This window comes from Nycticebus coucang, chromosome 14 (assembly GCF_027406575.1).
Source record: "Nycticebus coucang isolate mNycCou1 chromosome 14, mNycCou1.pri, whole genome shotgun sequence".
Lineage (NCBI taxonomy): Eukaryota > Metazoa > Chordata > Mammalia > Primates > Lorisidae > Nycticebus > Nycticebus coucang.
Genome location: NC_069793.1, coordinates 58,920,975 through 58,943,911, shown reverse-complemented (window position 1 = coordinate 58,943,911; position 22,937 = coordinate 58,920,975). Strand labels below are relative to the sequence as shown.

The following is a 22,937-nucleotide window of genomic DNA, read 5'->3' as shown; positions in this document are numbered from 1 at the left end:
TGGCTTCTAAAATGTATTCTCCTCAAAATGAAAAGATTTCTGCTAGGAATCAAATATACACAGTAAAACCAGCATAATGAAGCACATATCTTTTAATAGAAAAGTGAAGGACTATAACTGGCCTTGCCACATGCTAGTTAAATCTCTCCAGGAAGTAGTTTATAGGGTATTTTTTACACTGTTTAAAATTACTCTTCACTTTACTCTCTAATTTCCCAAGTAGCTACTTAGTTAAATGGGTCTAGGTGTTATCACTAGTTTGAGATATGACATCAACCTTGGGAGTTTATATTAGATCAACATAAGAGCCAGAGAAATGAAAGTTTCAAGTGGGTGGCCTAGGCAAGATCCAAACATCAAAGAGGGAGATGTGTTGAAATACACAAATTTTAGACCAACTGGCCTTCTCAAAAGATCATATAAATTCTTGTCTAATGCCCTAACTAGGAGTAATTTGCATGTATCTGTATTATACTCTTTCTTTTTCCTCTTTTGGAGCATCAGCAATAGGGACACTCCTACAGATGTTTTTGCTTGCTTGTTTTTATTTTTGTTTATTGGTTTTTAACATAGAAATATTTTATAGTGCCTATAATTCAATTATTAATGAAATGAATAGAACCGAAGGTGAATGCATTCAATAAACAGGGTTCATGATAAATAGATATGCTTTTTTCTTGCTACTAAGAAAATAATCAAGCATCCCAATGGTTTTCCATTATTCAAGGCTGTCTTGAAACATCCCAACAATTGCAAAGGGTTCACATGCTTCACTATTGTGTACAGGTGGGTCAATGTGTCTATGTTTGCACTGGACAAGGAGAAAATAACATAATGCATTTTCCTACTGGTTTAATTACATTGTACTATTCGTTTAGGTCTTTGAACATTTACAATAAAAGATGTGAACAAATGTTCGAGTTGCATTTTAAAACTTAAAAATAATATTAGATAATATATTTGATTGATATTATTTTGGGGCTATTGCCATTTGAGGAAATTGGCTAACATTTTTTCCTTTTAAAAAAACTAATATAGCAATAAGTTTTTAAGGTTTCATCTATAACCCCAAAGAAGTTCTTTTTAAAAATTAATAAAATTTAGAATAGTAGCAATAGGCTAAACCTACCAAACATCTCCTTACCCAGAAATTATTTCTACACGTATTTATATAAATTTCCTTTCATTTGAACATAGGCATACATTTTACTGAGTTGATATGTGCATGTAAAACAGAGTTTGTTTGTGATTTTTTTCCTTCTATATTATAGAAGAAGTGGGCATAAAGTTTGGGCCTCCCTGGGTAGTAGCAGCATAGAGTACTGGAAATACTATGGGGTCAGTTATCAGAGTACAGAGCTTAGAATTCAATACAACCCACTTATTTTATAACTTTGAGCATATTACTAAACCTGTGTGTACCCGTGTCTCCATGTCTGCTCAGTGTAAATTGACATTAAAAATAAGACCTACTTTATAATACTGTGAACATTAAATAAATTAGCGAATACATATATAAGACATGTAGAACAGCATCTGGTCTAAAAAGAGTATTTAATAAATTTTAACTCTTACAGAATTAATGGGCTAAAAATGCTAAGTGGTGGTTTATCTATTTTATTTATTTTTTCAAAAAACCAACTCCTTGTTTCATTAATTTTCTGAATGATTCTTTTGTTTTCAATTTCATTGATCTCTGATTTCATTTTGGATATTTCTTTTCTTCTACTGAGCTTAGGCTTAGATTGCTCTTCTTTTTCCAATTCCATAAGATCTCTTGTGAGATTGTTGATGTGCTCTCTTCCTGTTTTTCGAATGTAGGCATCTAAAGCGATGAATTTTCCTCTCAAAACTGCTTTTGCAGTATCCCACAGGTTTTGGTAGCTTGTGTCTTCATTGTTGTTATGCTCAAGGAAGTTAATGATTTCCTGTTTTATTTCTTCCTGCACCCATCTGTTATTCAACAGAAGATTGTTTAATTTCCATGCCTTTGGGTGGGGTTGAGCATTTTTGTTAGAGTTGAGTTCCACCTTTAGTGCCTTGTGGTCTGAGAAGATACAAGGTAAAATTTCACTTCTTTTGATTTGTTGATATTTGTTTTGTGTCCCAGGATATGATCAATTTTGGAGAATGTTCCATGGGGTGATGAGAAGAATGTATATTCTTTATCTTTGGGGTGGAGTGTTCTATATGCGTCTATCAAGCACAGTTGTTCTAGGGTCTCATTTAAATCTCTTATATCTTTGTTTAATTTCTGTTTTGAGGATCTGTCCAGCTCTGTAAGAGGAGTGTTAAATTCCCCTGTTGTTGTGGTATTTTCAGATATCATATTGCTCAGACTGAGTAAGGTCTGTTTCAAGAATCTGGGAGCATTTAAATTGGGTGCATAAATATTTAGAATTGAAACATCTTCTTGTTGTATTTTTCTCTTGACCAATATAAAGTGACCATCTTTGTCTTTTTTGACTTTAGTTGCTTTAAATCCACATGTATCTGAAAATAAGATTGCAACTCCTCTTTTCTTCTGAATTCCATTTGCCTGAAAAATTGTCTTCCAACCCTGACTCGGAGCTTTAATTTGTCTTTTGAAGCCAGGTGTGTTTCTTGCAGACAGCAAATGGATGGCTTGTGTTTTTTAATCCAGTCAGCCAATCTATGTCTCTTCAGTGGGGAATTCAAGCCATTAACATTTATTGAGATAATTGATAAGTGTGGTCGTATTCTATTCGTCTTATTTTGTGAGAGTCCATTGCTTAGTTTTATTTTTGCATCAGTGTGGAGGTTAGGTTCCGTCCTTTAATTTCTGAGTTCTTACTTTGCTGCTGATCCATTGTGGTGGTCAGTGTGCAGAACAGGTTGAAGTATTTCCTGTGGAGCTGGTCTTGTTGTGGCGAATTTCCTCAATGTTTGTATATCTGTAAATCATTTGATTTTTCCGTCAATTTTGAAGCTTAGCTTAGCAGGGTACAGAATTCTGGGCTGGAAATTGTTCTGTTTAAGTAGATTAAAGGTAGATGACCATTGTCTTCTTGCTTGGAAATTTTCATTAGAGAAGTCTGCAGTCACTCTGATGGATTTGCCCCTGTAAGTCAACTGGCGCTTACTCCTGGCAGCTTGCAGAATCTTTTCTTTTGTCTTGACTTTGGACAGGTTCATCACAATGTGTTTTGGAGAAGCTCGGTTAGAGTTGAGGTGACCTGGCATCCGATATCCCTCTGAAAGCAGTGTGTCAGAATCTTTGGTGATATTTGGGAAATTTTCTTTTATAATATTCTCTAGTATGGCTTCCATTCCTCTGGGGCATTCTTCTTCCCCTTCTGGGATTCCTATAACTCGTATGTTGGAACGCTTCATAAAGTCCCATAATTCTGACAGTGAACGTTCTGCTTTCTCTCTCTTCTTTTCTGCCTCTTACTATCTGAGTTATCTCAAGAACTTTGTCTTCTACCTCTGAAATTCTTTCTTCTGCATGGTCTAACCTGTTGCTGATACTTTCCATTGCATCTTTAAGTTCCCTAATTGACTGTTTCAGTTCCTTCAGCTCTGCTATATCCTTTTTATATTCTTCATATCATTCATCTCTTATTTGATTCTGTTTTTGGATTTCCTTTTGGTTATTTTCCACTTTATTAGCATTTTCCTTCATTGTTTCCATCATTTCTTTCATTGTTTTCATCATGTATATTCTAAATTCCCTTTCTGTCATTCCTAACATTTCTTTATAGGTGGAATCCTCTGCAGTAGCTACCTCATGGTCCCATGGCGGTGTTGTTCTGGACTGGTTCTTCATGTTGCCTGGAGTTTTCTGCTGATTCTTCCTCATGAGTGATTTCTTTTATCTGTTTCCTTGCCCTAATTTTCCTTTCACTTCCTCTTGCTCTTTAAGTTCTCGTGCTGTTTTTCCACTGTTTTAGTCCTCCTCTTTTCCAGAAGTCTCTCGCTGACTCCCTGTATCCTCACATGGGTGATGATAGGCAGATCCCACCAGCCAGAGATGCCTGGAGTCCTATCTCCCCAGACTCATGGTGGCCAGATGCAGGGAAGCTGTTACTTGGCTGCCATCTTGCTCTCTCCTCATATCATTCACATCTTAAGAACTCACAGTGAACTGAGTGACAATATACTCAACTTGTATATTAATTTGCAACTTGGGTATTTTTCCAATAATAGCCTTTCATAACATAGTATATTGCTACACTTCCCAAGCCTAGTCTCAGTCCCTGGTTTGAAATGTTTATTTCACACCTTTTCATAGGAAAGGCTTAGGTAAAGCCTTTCCCCACACTTTTGAGCAGAAGCAGTCAGCCGCAAACCTTTATCTTTTCCTACTTAAATCTCTATAGCACCTGCATCTGCACACATACTTCTGGTTATCCCTCATTACAACTGCATATCAAAAGTTGACCTCCACTATCCGTCTATGTCCCAATCTCACTGACATCCCCAAATTTTGCTCCTGTAGAATCTCTTTCATCTGAAATCATTTTCTCCCATCTTTATGGATCACAACTATAAGAATACACATACATTTTTGTGATTCCCTATTATAAACAACCTTTTCTGTAATTCCAATCCCCTTTAGTTATTGTCACATTTTTCAGCTTCTTTTCATAGAAAAATAATTACAAATGAGTGCCTATGTTGACTTTCTCTTCTACTGATTTTCTATTCACATCTTATCTAAATTTCAATCAAACTCCAGGCTCTTTCTATGAACTTCTTTTTTCTTAAAGTCATCACTGATGTACTAAACAAAACGGCATTTCTGAATCTTTCTTCTTCAACCTTTTAGCAGGGTGGATACAGTTGATGTATCCATAACATGATGTCAAAATTGGTTACAGCCATTCTGGATGGACTTATGTTACACATTGCATTGAATAAACATCTACAACACTTCAACACTGTAGCTCTCCTTACAGTCACTGACTGACGTGGAAAATCCTGAACACTAGCTCAGCAACCTCACAATTATGAGGGTGCCTACTCATTTTTTCTTAAGACTTTGTTTTGGCACAATAACGGTGTTACTGAAAGGATATTCTTTTTAAATAAAGTTCTAAATTAGAAACAATGGCAATTTTATATGAACAGTCCTTTGTAAGGGCATTTTGTATAAAGCAAAAATACAAACTTAGTAAATTTGGCATATATATTAAATTATCTTTAACATTTTTTCTATAAAACAAGTAATGTTTGTATCCATCATAGCTGCATAGCTTTAAATACAATCTAACAAGAATGGAGAAGCATGAACCCTATGTACTCAATTTTGATATGAGGACAGTTAATGACTATTAAGGTCATGGTGGGGGTGAGGGGAAGGGCAGAGCAGAGAGAGAAAGAAGGAGGAAGGGATGGAGAAAGGAAGAGCAGAGAGAAGGAAGGAGGGAGGCGGGGTGGGGCCTTGTTGTGTGCTACACCTTTTGGGGGCAAGACACAATTGCAAGAGGGACTTTGCCTAACAAATGCAATCAGTGTAATCTGGTTTATTGTACCCTCAATGAATCCCCAACACTAAAAAAAAAAAAAAAAAAGAAAGAAAAAAGAAATAGCACATGTTCTATTTAGGAATAGAACTCAAGCTTAGTTGTTGATATAGGGAAAAAAATTCAGATCACTGAGAGAGGGCTAAAGTACCCTGAGAGAACACTTGATCTTAATCAAAATTTCAATATTTATCAAATCACTTTCCCCAGCACCTTGGCAGACCCTGTAAAGCAGTCAGTTACATTGAGAAGCCATAGAGATAGATCCAGGGTTGGAGAGCAGCTTGGAAGTCATGATTGAAATCATCACTTGGTGGCCCTGAAGAATGAAAGCTCCTACTAATTTTCTCCCAGAAACTCCGACTCTGGAGAATTAAATGATTTCGAGTATAGAAACAAACAAACAAACAAATAAATAAATACAATCTATATACTTTTGAGTCCAAAAGATCTGAATACTTGCATAATTCACAATTATATGTCTAACTGACTACTTCCCATGTTGAACAGGAATTTGAAACTTAATCCAAGACATAATTTTTATTCATCTCTCTGATAATCTGTTCTTCCCTCATTTTGTTTCATCTAAATCAATCACATCAGCACCCACACAACAGATCAAACTAAAAACTTAAATACAAACTTTGTTTTCTCTGCCTTACTACCTCCACAAGTAAATCTCACTGGCTTCATATAGACAATAGGTTTCACGTATGTGAAATCTTGGTGTCCCCTACAAAATATCTCAATCCAAATCACTGTAACCTGCTTCCTGCTGCCCCACAATACCTTCCTAAAAGGGTTTTCTCTTCTCACTCTTGCCCTGCTGTAAGATGTTTTCTCCATACTAGACAAACTGACATTCAGAAATATAAGTCAGATCTTGTTACTTTTCCACACAGATGTGCATAATCTTGCTTCTGCCTGCCTTTCAGGAAGCTCCCACCTGAAAATATGCTCTCTTATACTCTCTCTGATCTTACCCATTGCACTGGGTAAGATGACCTCTCTGCTGTCCTTGCTTTATGGCCTATTAGCTGTTTTCCTAGCCTGTGATCTCTGTCAGAGCTTGGTTTACTACTTCTCATCAGTTAGTTTTCACCCTAAATTTTACCTTCTCAAAGAACTTACCAATCTAAGTAACATGCACTTGAACCAAAAGCCTTGAACACATGCTTTGTTTTACTGTCTTTGTTGCACTTACTATTATATGAAATATTTTTTAAACCTAAGTTTACTAGATCACTCTCTGACTCCACTCTCTAAAATGATGCTTTTTGAGAGCATGGATTATGCTATGTGTGTGCCATCATTTCTTCTTTATGAAATCTAGGAATACCTATAACATAATCTCTACAATAACAATCTGAAAATTATGTGAGTGTGTGTGTCTATATCTTCATTAAAGAAATAGAGGAAGATGCCATGTTCATAGATAAAAAGATTTATTACTTTTGTTTAAAGATATTAATATTTTTTTTTTTTTTTTTTGTAGAGACAGAGTCTCACTTTATGGCCCTCGGTAGAGTGCCGTGGCCTCACACAGCTCACAGCAACCTCCAACTCCTGGGCTTAAGCGATTCTCTTGCCTCAGCCTCCCGAGTAGCTGGGACTACAGGCGCCCGCCACAACGCCCGGCTATTTTTATTTTTTTGTTGCAGTTTGGCCGGGGCTGGGTTTGAACCCGCCACCCTCGGCATATGGGGCCGGCGCCCTACCGACTGAGCCACAGGCGCCGCCCAAGATATTAATATTTTTGATTAATAACCTTTTGTGTTTCCATTATTCTATTGCAATTGCTTTTGCCAACATGGAAAATGACATAATTAACAAATTCGGTAGGCTTTTACCAATACATAAATCTCTGAAATATTTAGATCTCTCCCTCTTTTTTTTAAAGACCTCTTCTCTTGTTCCTTTTGGCATACTCATTTTCCTTCTGTGTCTGACTCTTGCTGCTCCAGTCTTGATCAACTTTTTGTCATCTACAAGGAAATGTTGGCAACTACAGGGGTTGGTCTTGGATTATTTTTTACTATTCTTTATGTAACATCCAGGATTTCATTATAGAATTATACTAAGAGCTGTGTGTGTGTGTGTATACACAGAGGGTGTCAAAAATGTATGCATATTTTAAGAAAGGAAAAAATTATTGAAATTACAATATTCAAAATATACCAATAATGTTTGTTACCTTGTATATTGTATCTTGTATCTCTTGTAATTGCGAAAGTCAAATGTTACTTCAGTATTTCAATTTTAATAGTTTCTTTTTTCTTTTTTAAAATGTGTATACATTTTTTTGTACAATCTGTATATGTAGTGAGATAAAAAGAGAGAGCATTTTTACCACTCTGCTATAGGGCCAGGCACCTGAATTTTAATGACAGCACTCATACATTTGGTTTTCTTATTAAAATTTATAATATATCCTTAGGTCTGTCAAATTACACTTGTATTTATTTGTGTTAATGTGTACGTTTATTTATCTAGTCCATATTTCTTTTTTAAACTATATCTTTATTCATTACTTCAAAAGTTTGGTTTTTGAGCAACAGCAATGGCTGGGCACTTTATAGCAGTGATATTATAGAGATGAACAAAAGAGTCACATTCTTTACTGCCATGAAGTATACAATCTAATGAAGAATTAAATGTAAGTAAATAATTGCACACTTCATTTATGTCAAAATTGTGTGAAGAATCACCTAGGGTTTGTTATAAATGGAAATTCCTGAGGTCAGGAATCACCTAGGGTTTGTTATAAATGGAAATTCCTGAGGTCAACTGCCAAACCCAAACCCCAAATGTTTCCATTTATAACAAACCCTATTTGTGATTGTTTTTCAATTCTTGTGATACTTCACTTAGAAGAATGGTCTCCAGTTCTATCCAGGTTGTTACAAAAGCTATTAGTTCACCATTTTTCATTGCTGAGTAGTACTTAATGGTATACATATACATTTTATTAATCCACTCATGAATTGATGTGTACTTGAGTTGATTTCACATCTTCATGACTGTGAATTGTGCTGTAATAAGAGTGCATGTGTCTTTTTGGTAAAATGACTTTTTTTCCTTTGGGTAAATGCCCAAAAGCAGGATTTATGGATCAAATGGTAGGTCTACTTTTAGTTCTTTGAGGAATCTTCATACTACTTTCCACCGAGGTTGTACTAGTTTTCAGTCCTTAGCTCTATCAAATTACACTTGTATTTATTTGTATTAATGTGTACATTTATTTGTCTAGTCCATGTTTCTTTTTTAAACTATATCTTTATTCATTACTTCAAAAGCTTGATTTTTGAGCAACAGCAATGGCTGGGCACTTCATAGCAGTGGTACTTTCTGTATCCAACACCAGCACCTGTTCTTTCAAAACTTTAAAAAAATGTCAGAATATTAGGAGGTATACATGTTTTGATAAGAGCCATTCTTAGTAGTATTAGGTGAGAATCTCATTGTGGTTAGATTTACATTTCCCTCATGGTTATAGACATTGACCATTTTTTTATATGTTTATTGGCCCTTAGTCTATATCCTCATTTGAAAATCCTCTGTTCATGTCTTCTGCCCACCTTTTAATGGGGTTGTTTGACATTTTTCTTCCTGATTTGCCTGAGTTCTTTATAGATTATTATTATCAGCCCTTTATCAGATGTGTAGCAAGCAAATATTCTCTCCCACTCTGTAAGTTGTCTATTTGCTCTATTGATTATTTCCTTGGCTGTGCAAGAGCTTTTCAAATTAATCAAGTTTCCACCCATTAATTTTTGTTGTTGTGATTTCCTTTGGGGTCTTCTTCATAAATTTTTGGCCTAGACTGATGTCTGTAAGAATTTTCCCAACGTTTTATTCTAGAATTCTTACTAAGATTCATATTTAGGTTTAAGTATGTTATCCAATGTGAATTAATTTTGTGAATATGGACCCTGTTTTAATCTTCTCCATGTGGCTAATTTTCCTGGTACCATTTATGAAATAGGGGTTATTTTTCTCACTGTATGTTGTTGTCCACTTTTTCAAAGGTCAGATGGAAATATGAGAATGATTTTATGCCTGGATTTTGTATTCTGGTCTATTGGTCTGTGTCTCTGATCTTGTGCCAATATCAGGCTTTTTTGTTTACTTTAGCCTTCGTAGTATAACTTGAAGTCTGGTAAAGTAATGTCTCCTGATTTTTTTCTTTTTGCATAGGTTGTTTTGACTATTTGGGTTCTTTTCTGGGTCCATATGAAACATAGAATTATTTGTTCTAGATCTGTGAAAAATGATGTTGGTATTTAAATGGTAATTGCATTGAGTCTATAGATCACTTTGGTAGTATAGATATTTTAACAATGTTGATTCTGCTGATCCATGAGAAAACCATCTGGTCATATTATGTAAAACTATGGCCTATGTGATGAAGTTCAAATGCCTTACTGTGGCATATAACAGTGTCTCAGACCTCCTTTTTTTCCTTTTATCATCATTTCCCATCATTGTCTGATAAATACCTCAATTTTCATCTTTTTCAGAATTATATGCTAGGAAAATTCTTTAGTTTTGAAGTCAAGATACTCCTTAATCTGGGACCTTTGTCTTACTTTTCACTATTTTCCTAAATTTATACCAATCTTTAGAAAAATTCTACTGTTTTGTTATTCTTTTAATGTGCTACCTTTTTGACTTCAGGAATTGTTAAATTTAGAATTGAAGGCCATGTTAGAAATATATCTTGAAGACTTTATTTTTTTTATGTATATCCCCAGCTCCAAAAATGTGCCTAGGATATGTAATGTGGAGTTCAAGAGATATCTGGTAAATTCATGAAAGAATTAAGAAAAATTTGTTGTAGTTACTTTCGTTATTTATTAGCTCTTTGTTTTTTGGCATATATGTATATGCTTACTTGTTTTAATTTCCTTATTAGCTTGCATGTCCTATAAGAGGAGTGACTGTTCCCATATCTTCTTTCTTTCCTTCCTCCCTCCCTTCCTTCCCTTTTCTCTTTTTATTCCTTCCTTTACATTTTCTTTTCTTTAATCTCTTTCTTGTGTTTACCAGGGCACCTTGCTTTGAACAGGAAATTTATTGAACTGATCTGAGAAGAGATACAGGAAAAGAGGAAAAAAGGTAAGAGATGGGATAAAAAAAAAAAAATCACTGGTCATGATGATCACAGAGTACCACCTCCAAAAATACTATTTTTCAGTTAGTCTCCTGAGAGCCCCTTTGACATCCTTGTTTCTCAGACTATAAATGATGGGGTTTAGCATGGGTGTCACTGCTGAGTAGAACACAGAGATTATTTTATCCCTTTCATTCATTATCTTGGAGTTTGGCCTCATGTATGCAAATATGGCTGAGCCATAGAATAGAACAACGACGATGAGGTGGGAACCACAGGTGGAGAAGATCTTGAGCCTACCCTCTCCAGATTGCATCCTGATCACAGTGGAGATGATATTCCAGTAGGATACAAGGATGAGGGAGACAGGAGCCAGAAGGATGACCACACCCATCACGAAAATGGCCATTTCTGTGCTGTATGTGTCTGCTGAAGCCAGCTTCAGGAGGGCAGGAGGTTCACAAAAAAAATGGTTAATGATATTGTTTCCTCGATAGGGCAGACGCAATGTGAATGTGGTGTCCACCAGAGACACAAATGCTCCACTGGCCCAGGACCCTACAGTCAGCTGGACACATACCCAGTGTGTCATGATGGTAGAGTAGTGCAGAGGCCTGCAGACAGCCACATACCTATCATAGGACATCACTGCCAGAATTGCACATTCTGTACACCCAACCAGAAGTAAAACAACTATCTGTGTTGAGCATCCAACAAAAGAAATGATTTTCTTCTTCACCAGAAAGTGGACTAGCACCTGGGGGACTGTTGTAGTAGAAAAACAGAGATCAGCAAAGGACAAGTTGCTAAGGAAAAAGTACATGGGTGTGTGGAGTCTGGAGTCAATGTGAATAAGTAAAATGATCAGCAGATTTCCCAGCAAAGTCAGCAGGTAGATGATTAGGAAAAGGAAGAAGAGCAGGACTTGTGTTTGTGGATCTTGTGACAGGCCCAGCAAGACAAATTCATTTACATGGGTTTGGTTCTCTTCTCCCATGAATGCTTACTCCTGTTTGTAGGTTAGTAACAAGAAAACAAACACATGTTGGTCACCTGTAAACATTCTGATAAGATAGAAGATGTCTGATGAGAGACATCACTTAGTAGACTGTTGCACTGTTTCAGAGGGAAGGTGGGTTTCAGATAAAGAAAAGGGGAGGAAGGACATAGCTCAAGTCTAGGTCAGAGAAAGAAGTACTGGAACCTTCCAGCGAGCTCTTTGAGAAAAACTGTGAAGCAAAGAAGTAAGAGGAAAATGAAAAACAAAAAAAGATACAGATGAGTATCAAACCTAGAAAGGCTTGGAGCCCAGTGAAAATGTATGGGAGGGATTCCTTTCTCTTCCAAACACTCCTTTGGTGAACTGTGGACTACCAAGTTTCTTGGAAACTTTTCTATTCCCGTGAGCCAAAGCACTGAAGCAACCAGAGGTTTGTGGGGGAGAACTTAAGTGATACCAGAGCTTGGATAATCCAGTCAGTGTCTGCCTCCAGGGAGAGTGACCCAAGAGACCAGAAAACCAGGTTTCTTCCATTCAGACTCTTAGCCTCTCCCTCCCCTCCCCTTCCCACTACAACTAGAAGAGCAGTTTGAGCCAAGAACATGGAGAGCACCCACCTCTTCTCAGCTGGAATCTCCTCCAGTCTGAGATTCCCACCGAGAGTGGGACCCATGTCTTTCCCCTTGAGGAGGTCTGTGGTAGACCTAGGGTGCCCAATATGGGAGCTTCCTGCCTATCCTGGACACCCACACTCACAGGGCATATATGAAGGCAGGACTTGATTGGGTTGCTAGGGGACACAGAGATGAGATTTTGGAGCTTGACCAAAGATGCAAGGGAGCCGATGTGGATTGAACTGATGGGAGACTACAGTACAGTCCAAAATGTGGCAACCTGGGAGTGTACCCATCCCTCCCCAATAGGAAAGCCATGCTGTTGGACAAGTTTGAGTCCTCTGGAGATAAAGATCCTAGCTTAGAGTACCATAGCAACTGAAAGTGTGCATTCAGGCACCCATTTGCAACTGGGCAATGGAGGGCAGGGATGACACAAAAGGGGAAAAGCACACTTCTAATAGCTAGTTGAGGAATTACAATCCCTTTCTTATGACCAGTCATTCCAGTTTGGAAAGCTAGCCTATACCCTCTTCCCAGAAACTTGCCCTAGTGGCCAGGAAAATGACCATTGGCACCATGAGCCTTCTACTCATCCCCCACCCCCAACCTAACCTCTCCCAGCCTCATTCCTCCACCCACCTTGGCTGTGGTGGAGAACAAGCAACCCCCAAGAGCTATAGGGATACTCCCAAAGCCTGGGGCATTCAGTGCTTTTCCTGCAGGACTAGAGCTTATTACAGGCATAAAAGAACATCTCTACAGCTGGCTTTTTTTACATGCATCTACCACTAACAGGAAGAAAAATTCTTTAATTCATTACAGCATCTACTGACTCAATCAAACAGAATATGGCTGATTTTTATCCACAAGTATCACTCACCATCTTGGAGATTAAGCTGGGGGACCCAATACAATTCACACTGCTGGGAAGAGGTGAAGATAGCAGAATAGAAGCAACCTGGGGGGATACTGCTTTCTAGAATGAAATGAAAGTTACAGGCAGCTCATTCTGTGGAGGTGCTTCCTCTTCTGCAGACTCTGGACTGATCAGGGAGCTGCTAATAATCTGTACAGAGACTTTCCTCCAGAGACAGGGTACAGCAGAGATCTGGTGCCTGCAAACCCAGAATTCTGCAACTGTATCCACGTGGATCACTCTGGCTCATGAAGCCAGGTCTGCTTGTCACCTAGCCTTTCAGCAGTAGCTTTTGCATCACTCCTGCTGGACTGAGAAGGAAATAAGTGCTCAATCCTGTGTGTCATACCCTGTAACTTGGGGCTAAACATGCCTAGTTCTAACATGTGAGCCAAACAGAGGAGCCTCAGATATCACAGGCACCACTTGGGAGCCTGGGGTGGCTACCTTAGTGAGCTCTAGGTGTGGAGGGAAAACTTTGGCCTATCAGCAGCTCCAGCTCACCTATGCGAACCTCGGGCTGCTGAGACAAACCTCTGCCCTTTGATTGGGCATCAGCTAAATCCAAATTGATGGAACAGCACCTCCCATAAGTGTGGGTCTATTCCCCAAATCTCTAGAGTCAGTTCTGATACTCTTGCTCTACCTGAGTCTAATGCTCTTCTGCTGTAGCTTCAGAGCAACCACTGGGCCTGCAATTCCACTTCCGAGACTCCAGAGATATGCCTGGGCCCCAAGACCCTAACATGAGTCCTCACCATTACTGATGGGCCAGAAAAGCCTCGCCAAGATCCAACATATCACTCAGGACTCCCAAGCTCTGAGCAGCTATCAGTTCTAGATTTGGTTTGAGAGTCCCCAGCAAAGGAAAACAGATCCCCTGCAATCTTATTAATCCTGCTTAGAGAAGAGAATCCAGATGAAAAGAAACTAACAAAAGAACCCTAGAACAAGGAAAAAAATAGTTCGACACACCCAAGGGGACATAATAGCACTGCAATAGTGGACTCTATCCACAAGAAAATTGCTAAAGTGACAGAAATGTAATTTAGGATATAGATGTAAAATAAGATGAATGGAACTGAAGAAAAAGTTGAAAACCAACCAAAAGAGGCCAAAAATTTATTTTAGAAAATTGATGGAAAAAATGACTCTCTAGTTATCTTCATGACTAGAGAGCTAGACAACATACAAAAGGATATTGTACAACATAAAGAAATACAAGAACCATTTAAAAATTTCAAAACACATCAGAACTTTAACAGCAAGCTAAACTAAGGAGCAGAAAAAATGTTAGCAATTGAGGTCAAGGCCAGTGAGACAAGTCAGTTATTCCAAGAGGCAGAGAAGAGTATTAAAAACTCTGAGAAACCAGAAAGAGAGATAAGACTTTGTGAAGTGAACTAACATTCAAATTATTGAAATTACTGAGGAAGAAAGAGCTAAAAGCCTGGAAAACCTCTTTGAGGAAATTATCAAAGAAAACTTTCCTGGTATTATCAGAAATTCAGACATACAGATACAAGATGAACATCAAACATTCATGGCTAGGAGATTCATGGCTAGGAGATTATCTCTAAGTCACATAGTAATTACCCTGGCCAAAGTCAAAATAAAGGAGAAAATTCTGCAACCAGCAAAGTTGAAACATCAAATAAGTTACAAAGGAATATCCATTAGACTAACAACAGACTTTTCAGCGAAAACCTTACAAGCCAGAATTGGGAGTCTCATCTTCAATCTACTTAAACAGAACAATTACCAGCACAGAATTTTGTATTCTGCTAAACTATGTTTCACAATCATTGGAGAAATAGTGTTTCCACACAAGCAAACACTGAGGGAATTTGTAATGACCAGACCTGCCCTTCACAAAATGCTCAGAACAGCGTTATACACAAATGAGCACAAGAAATCAACTGAGAAAACCACAAAACTCACAATTCATTGCAGCTCAATTCATAATAGCCAAGTCATGGAAGAAGCCCAAGTGCCCATCAACCCATGAATGGATTTATAAATTATGGTATATGTATACCATGGAATACTATGCAGCCTTAAAAAAGATGAAGACTTTACCTTTTTTATGTTTACATGGAATGACCTAGAACATATTCTCCTGAGTAAAGTATCTTAAGAATGGAGGAAAAAGTATCCAATGTACTCAGTACTTCTATGAAACCAACTTATATTTACTCACACTTTTATATGAAAGATAGAACACAACTATAGCCCAGGATGAAGGAGAGAAATGGAATGGAAAGGGAGGGGAGGGGGGAAGTTTAATAGAGGGAGGGTAAACGACGGGACCACACCTACGGAGCATATTGCAAGGGTACAAGTCAAATCTGTCAAGTGAAGAACATAAATGTCTTAACACAATAATCAAGTAAATGAGGCAAAAGCTATGTTGATTGGTTTGATGTAAGCATGTCAGATTGTATAAAAAAATCAACACATTGTACCCCACATATGCATAAATGTATTCATGATCTATGTGTGTATGACTTAATAAAAAAATTAAAAAATAAAACACAAAGAACCAAAAAAATCCAACTCACTTTTATGAAAAAATAGAACAAGAGGTAAAACAAGGAACAAAGGACTACCAAAACAGAATGAACAAACCAACATCCCACATATCAGTGCTATCAATTAATGTTAATGAACTGAATGCTCCTCTCCAAGATATAAGTGGTTAGATAAATGAAAAGAAACACAACCCAAGTATCTGTTGACTCCAGAAAACAAACCTAAACCACAAGAATGTACACAGATCAAATGTAAAAGAATTGAAAAGAATATTCCACACAAATGAAAATCAAAAGAGAGTAGGCGTAGCTATTTTCATATAAGATAAAATGGCCTTTAAGTCAACAAAGGTAAAGAAAGGCAAAGAGGGTCATTATATAATGGTAGAGGGAACAATTCAACAAAAAGACATAACAATCCTAAATATATATGAGCCCATTACTGGAATTCCCAGACATATAAAGCAAATTTTGCTAGAGCTAAGCAAAGAAATAGATAGTACTATCATAATTTCTGTGAACCTCAACACCCCATGGTTGGAGCCTGACAAATCATTGCAGCAAACTCTAAATCAAATGGCACATTGGGTCAAAAATAAAATTTTGGTGGAAATCAAAAAAAAATTTTTGAACTGAACAACAAAGAGGACTGGCTATCAAAATCTATGGTACACAGCAAAAGCTTTCCCCAGGAAAAATTAATAGTCTTTTGTCAAAAAGACAGAAAGATCACAAATTAAGAACCTAATGTCATATCTTAAGGAACTAGAAAAGAAAGAACAAAACAAACCCAAATGTAGCAGAAGAGAAAAATTAATGAACATCAAAGCGTAACTAAATAAAATGAAAAAAAAGATTTTTGAAATTAAAAAATTTTTCTTTGTAAAGATAAACAAGATAAACAGATCTTTTGTGAGGTTAACCAAAAACAGAAGAGGAAAGACCCAAAAAACTCTATCAGAAATGAAAAAAATGAAAAATGAAATGAAATGAAAAAAAGTGACATTACAACTGATACCATAGAAATACAAAACATCATCCATAAATACATTATCCATTTAAATCTCTACAGAGATAGTGTAGAGAATATAGAGGAAATGTATATGTTTATGGAAACACACAACTTTCCCAGACTCACCCAGCTAGAACTAGAACTCTGGAACAGACCAATAACAAACAATGATATTGAGACAGTAATAAAACCTCCCAACAACAAGGAGAACAAAAATCCCTGGACCAGATAGATTCATAGGTGAATTCTATCAGACCCACAAAGATCTGTTATTCATAATACAGAAATTATTCAATAATGTTGAGGGAATACTACTCAACTAAATATACCAAGCCAGTTATCAACTTGATAGCAAAGCTCAGAAAGGACACAACAGGAATGACAAAAATAACTACAGACCATTTTCCCTTATGAGTATAAATATTTTCAGTTAAATACTAACAAATTGAATTCAACAGCACATCAAAAATCCACCACAACCAAGTGGGCTTTATCACAGGAACAATGGAAGGTTCAACATATGTAAATCAATAAATGTGATTCACCACATAAACAAAAGCAAAACAACAACAATAATAATTTTAAAAAGACCATGTAAGCAATTCAATAGATACAGAAAAAGCATTTGACACAATCTAGTACCATTTTGTGATAAAACCCCTCAACTATCATAGTGGACATAGAATTAACATTCCTCAAAACTATAAAAGCCATGTATGACTAATCCATAGCCAACATCATACTAAATGTGGAAAAGTTGAAAACATTCCCCCTAAGAACCAGAACAAGACAAGGGTGCTGTCATCACTATATTGTCATCACTATATTCAGCATAGGGATGGAAGTCCTATTCACAGCAATCAGCCAAGAAAAGAATATTAAGAGTATCCAAATTGAGAAAGAATCACTTTTTGAGGACAATATGATCTTGTATTTAGGAAACCCCAAATATTCCACCAAGCATATTCTGGAATTGATAAACAAGTTTGGCAAAAATCTCAGAATACAAATCAATGTACATAAATCAGTAACATTTTTACATAGCAATAACAGTCAAAGCAAGAGTCAGATCAAAAACTCAATACCATTCACAATAACTACAAAGAAAATAAAATACCTAGGAATATATTTAACCAAGGAGGTAAAGATCTCTACAAGGAGAACTATGACACTCTGAAGAAAGAAATCAAAGACAATACAAACAAATGTAAAAATATATTATGCTCATGGATTGGTAGAATCAACAGTTAAAATGTCTATACTATCCAAAGTGATTTACAAATTCAATGCAATCCCTATCAAATTACCAATCTCATACTTCACAGATGTAGAAAAATAATTCTATGCTTCTTTGGGAACCAGAAAAGAGTATGAATAGCCAAAGAAATCTTAAGCAAAAGAACAAATCTGGAGACATCACATTACCAGACTTTGAACTATTTACAAGGCTATAGTAATCAAACAGTATGATATTGGCACAAGAATAGAGACATAGACCAGTGGAAAAGAACAAAGAATACAGATATAAAATCATCTCCTACAACCAACTGATCTTCAACAAACAATGTACACCACAGAAAATAAGCTCTATTCAATAAGTGGTGCTGAGGAAATAGGATAGCCACTTGCAAAAGAATGAAACAAGACCCCTGTCACCACCCAAAAAAGTTAATTCTAGATGTATAAAAACCTGAAATGTAAGGCACAAAATCATAAGAATTTTAGAGGAAAATATAAGAAAAATTCTTCTAGGTATCAGCCCAGGCAAAGAATTAATGGCTAAAGCCCCAGTGGCGATCATGGCAACAACAAAAATTAATAAATTAGGTTTGATTAAACTAAAAAGCTTCTGCATGGCATAGGAAACAATCAACAGAGCAAATAGACAACTTACAGGATGGAAGAACATATTTACAAGCTATCCATCAGATAAAGGTGTAATATCCAGAATTCACAAAGAACTCAAGCAAATCAGCAAGAAAAACACAAACCACATTAAGAAGTGGGCAAAAGACACAAAAAGAGGTTTTTCGAAAGAAGAAAGACAGACAAATGGGCAATAAACATCACTAATCACCAGGGGAATGCAAACTAAAACCACAATGAGATATCACCTTTCTCTTGATAGAGTGGTGTTTATTAAAAAGTTAAAAAATAATACATGTTGTCCTAGAGAGAGAGAGGAAGAGACACTCATGCAATGTTTGTCAGAGCTCAAATTAGTACAACTAATGGAAAATATTATGGAGAGTCCTCAGAGAACTAAAAGTAGACCTACCATTTGATCCAACAATCCTAGTATTGGGTAGAAATAGATTACTTTTCATAAAAGGGACACCTGAATTCAAATGGGGGAGAGAGGGAAGGGAATATCAAAAACCTATCCAATGGGTACAGTGAACACTATTTGAGTGACAGGAATACCTATAGCAAGGACTTAAGCATTAAAAAAGTGATCCATGTAATCTAAAACATTTGTACCCCCTTAAGATTTTGAAATTAAAAAATAAAACAATCTGAATAACTTAAGTATTTTATTAATCAGTATCCAAAAGTATACCATTAATTTCCAGCCCTTAATATCATCTATGTGTTGAAACACTGAGTTTTGTTTTGTTTCAGTATCTCTGACAATTGAAAGCCATTTCTATAAATAATCAACCCTACAGTAGCACTTTGAGCAGGAATGGAGAGTTAAGGTAAGGAAAGACGTAGTGGTCTGTGATCCTGTCCCTTGCCCCAAATGTTGTCATTTATTTTTAACCTGAAGAGGGTGTTGAGGAACATCAATCAAAAAGAATTACTTCATCTATCCTCCACACTCTTTTATCTCTCATTGTATAGGGTCCTTTGGAAATAATAATACTAATTATCCTGTATTGGGCATCTTCCTGGTGCCAGTCATTATTAATAGTTTCTTTGCATTCACTTTAAAATCCTCTTTAAGTCCTTTTGTGGTAGTTATTACCCCCATTATACAGATGATAAAATTTTTCTCAAACTGGTTCCTGTAAGTCCTCATTATTTCTGTCTTTTGCAATTCTTTTTCTTTTTTCCTCAAAATCACTTGCAAGGAAGATTAAACTTTTATGCAATTCACTCTGCCTATCTCTTACATCTACTTTTTGAAGACAAGCCCATAGGGCCTCTCCATTTCCAGGATTCTAGAACTAATCCATCATGACAAATTTATCAATAGGCACAGAAATAACTCAAGCATATTTTAACAATTATTTATGAACATTCAGTGGGGGGTGGTATTGCTCATTAGGCAATAGAAAATACTAAATGAACAAATGTTAAGAGAAGTGACAATCATTTGCAGACAATTTGATTGCATATTCTTTAAAAAGTGAAAGAGCCAATTGAAGCATATGATAACTGGTCATAAATGTGCTTTGATGTCAGATAAGTAAACATTATTGTGTTATTATATACTAAAGATAATCAACTGGAAATTATAATTTAAAAATTCCTTCATGAAGGGAACAAGGGCTAACCTTAACAAGGTGTACACTTAAACATTCAAATCCTATTTGAAGAAAGCTATGAAATATGATATCTGAATAAGTGAATAGATACACTGATTTTATGAATGGGTAACAAGAGCTTATTTAAAAATTCATTGAAATTCCAATTACATTTATATAGGATTTTTGTAAAGGAATTTACCATGTTTTCCCAAATTTTATTTAAATGAGTGGTTTAATGATATAAAATGTATTATGGAAAAGAAAAATAAGGGAGTAGAAGAAACATATTTTACCTAATATAAAATATATTGTAAACTTCCCATTATTAGTATAATAAATACTGAGCAGGCATAAAAAGTTTAACCAGCAAATATAGTGCCAGAATATATCTTAATATATGAAAATTTAATATATGATAAAGATTGCTGCTTAAATTTATTTCTTAACAAAATATGTGATAATTGCTTATTCAGTAAACATTATTTGTGTATAAATACATATTTATATACATATATAGTGTAAATGCAAACAAGAATTTATCCCAAATGGTTTAATGATATAATTTTTAAAATTTCAATATTTTGATGGGACTATATATTGGTACAGCCATTATGGAAGATAGTATGAAGATTTCTAAAGAAATTACAAACAGAGCTACCACACGATTTAGCAATTTCTCTTCTGGGCATATACTCAAAGGAAATGAAGTCACTAACTCATGAAGAGTTAAATAGCTTCACTCCATGCTCAATGAAACATTATTCAGAATCATTAAGATATGGAAATAGCCTAAGTATATGTTAATGAACAAATGGGTAAAGAAAACTATGGTATATGTACAATGAAATACTACTCAGCCCTATAAAGGAATGAGATCTTCCCATTCACCACAAACTAAATGAGTCTGGAGGATATGGTGCTAAGTCAAATAAGTTAATACAGAAAGAAAAATATTGCATGATCTTAGTTACATGTGGAATCTAAAAAATATTCAAATATATAGAGGTACAGAACAAAACAGTGATTACCCAGAGCAAGACTGGGAGGAGGAAATGGGGAGATGTAGGTCAGAAGATACAAAGTAGCATTAACAGGTTTAGAGATCTAATGTATAACATGAGGACCATCAGCAAGAAAATTATACTGTACCTAAGATCATGCTACATGAGTAGATTTTAATTGCTCTTACCACAAAAATGTAGAAAATGTGTCACTATTTGAGATGAAGAATATGTTAATTTGCATCACTATGGTAACCCTTTTTTGTCTACATGTATCCCATAACATCATGTTTTAAACCTAAAATATACATAATAAAATCTTTTTCAAGAAATTTCAGTTTTCTATGAAATTATATAGTCCATCTGTTTGTTTAAATCTATCTATCCATCCAAGCTTTCCCAAACAAGTACCCCAAAAATCATAAAAGTAGATGCTGACAAGCTGAACAATTTAAAATTACATATTTCTATGCAATTGATGCCACTGTAAACAAAATAAAATAGAAATTAAATAATTTGGGAAAATGTTTAACAGAAAAGATTTATTATTTATTATTTATAATATAGAAATACCTCTTTTAAAACAATAATATAAAAGAGGGAGAAGAGCAACATGGTCAAATAAAAATTTCTAGCAATCATCCCTCATGATTAAAAAGTGGGGGCATGTGGTGGAGTTAAAGGTCTGAATTTCTGTTAGATTTCTCTTCACTTGCTTATTAATTTCTTTGTAAGCAGAGCTATGATATACTTAGAATAATTGATTATAATTTTTTTGGCAAGACTTATGGTAACCTCAAATAAAAAGCCTACAACAGATACACAAAAAATAAAAAGCAAAAATTAAAATACACTACCACAGAAAATTATGTTTAACAAAGAAAGTAAAAAAGAAAAAAAAGAGGACACAAAATGTCTAGAAATCAAATAACAGCATGGTAGTAGTAATTCCTAACCTAACAGCAATAACATTGAATGTCAATGGACTAAATTCTCTAATTAAAATACATAGAATGGCTGAATGGCTAAAAATGACTAACAGCCACATCCTGCAAGGACTCTATATTAAGGTGTTAAGAAAAAAGAATTACTAAGAGCCAACCATATGTTGTCTGCCAGAAATACATTCCACCTATAAAGACATGCATACATTGAAAATAAATAGTGGAGAAAGATGTTTCATGGAAGTGGAAATTTTAAAAGAGCAGAAATAGCTTTCTTGTATCAGATAAAAAAGATTTCAGGATAAAACTTCTAAAAAGAGGCAAAGAAGGCCATTTTATAATGATAAAGGGGTCAATTCAACAAAAGGATATAACAATTCTAAATATATGTACATCCAACACTGGAGCCACAGATATATACATCTAAAATTAGCAGAGCTAAAGACAGAGATAGACACTAATACAATAATCACTGGAGATATCAACACTCTCAACATTGGACAGATCATTCAGACATAAAATTAACAATGAAACATTGGGCTTAATCTGTGCTATAAACTAAGTGGCCCTCATAGATACTTGTAGAAGATTTCACCCAATAACTGCAGAATACATATTCCTCTACTTAGCATATGGGTCATTCCCAAGGATAGACCATATGCCAGGCTACAAAATAAGTCTTACTTTTTTTTTAATAAAAATTGAAACCAAACTAAGTATTTTCTTTGACCACAATGGAATAAAATCTGAAGTCAATAATAGGAGAAACATTGGGAAATATACGAGTGTATGGAAATTAAACAATATGTTTATGAATGACTAATGGGTAAATAAATTAAGA

General features: G+C 35.6%; 1 protein-coding gene across 1 annotated transcript; it reads right to left on the bottom strand.

Annotated features, from left to right (window-relative positions):
* Positions 1-10,675: 10,675 nt before the first annotated feature.
* LOC128565690 (olfactory receptor 2D3-like) lies at positions 10,676-11,599 on the bottom strand. The gene has a single exon (XM_053562330.1). The coding sequence runs from the start codon at positions 11,597-11,599 to the stop codon at positions 10,676-10,678; it is 924 nt and encodes a 307-aa protein (XP_053418305.1).
* Between the last annotated feature and the right edge of the window lie 11,338 nt (positions 11,600-22,937).

What these genes read in the sequence shown, in the direction of transcription:
- LOC128565690 (XM_053562330.1), bottom strand. Translation starts at nt 11,599, where the DNA reads ATGGGAGAAGAGAACCAAACCCATGTAAATGAATTTGTCTTGCTGGGC.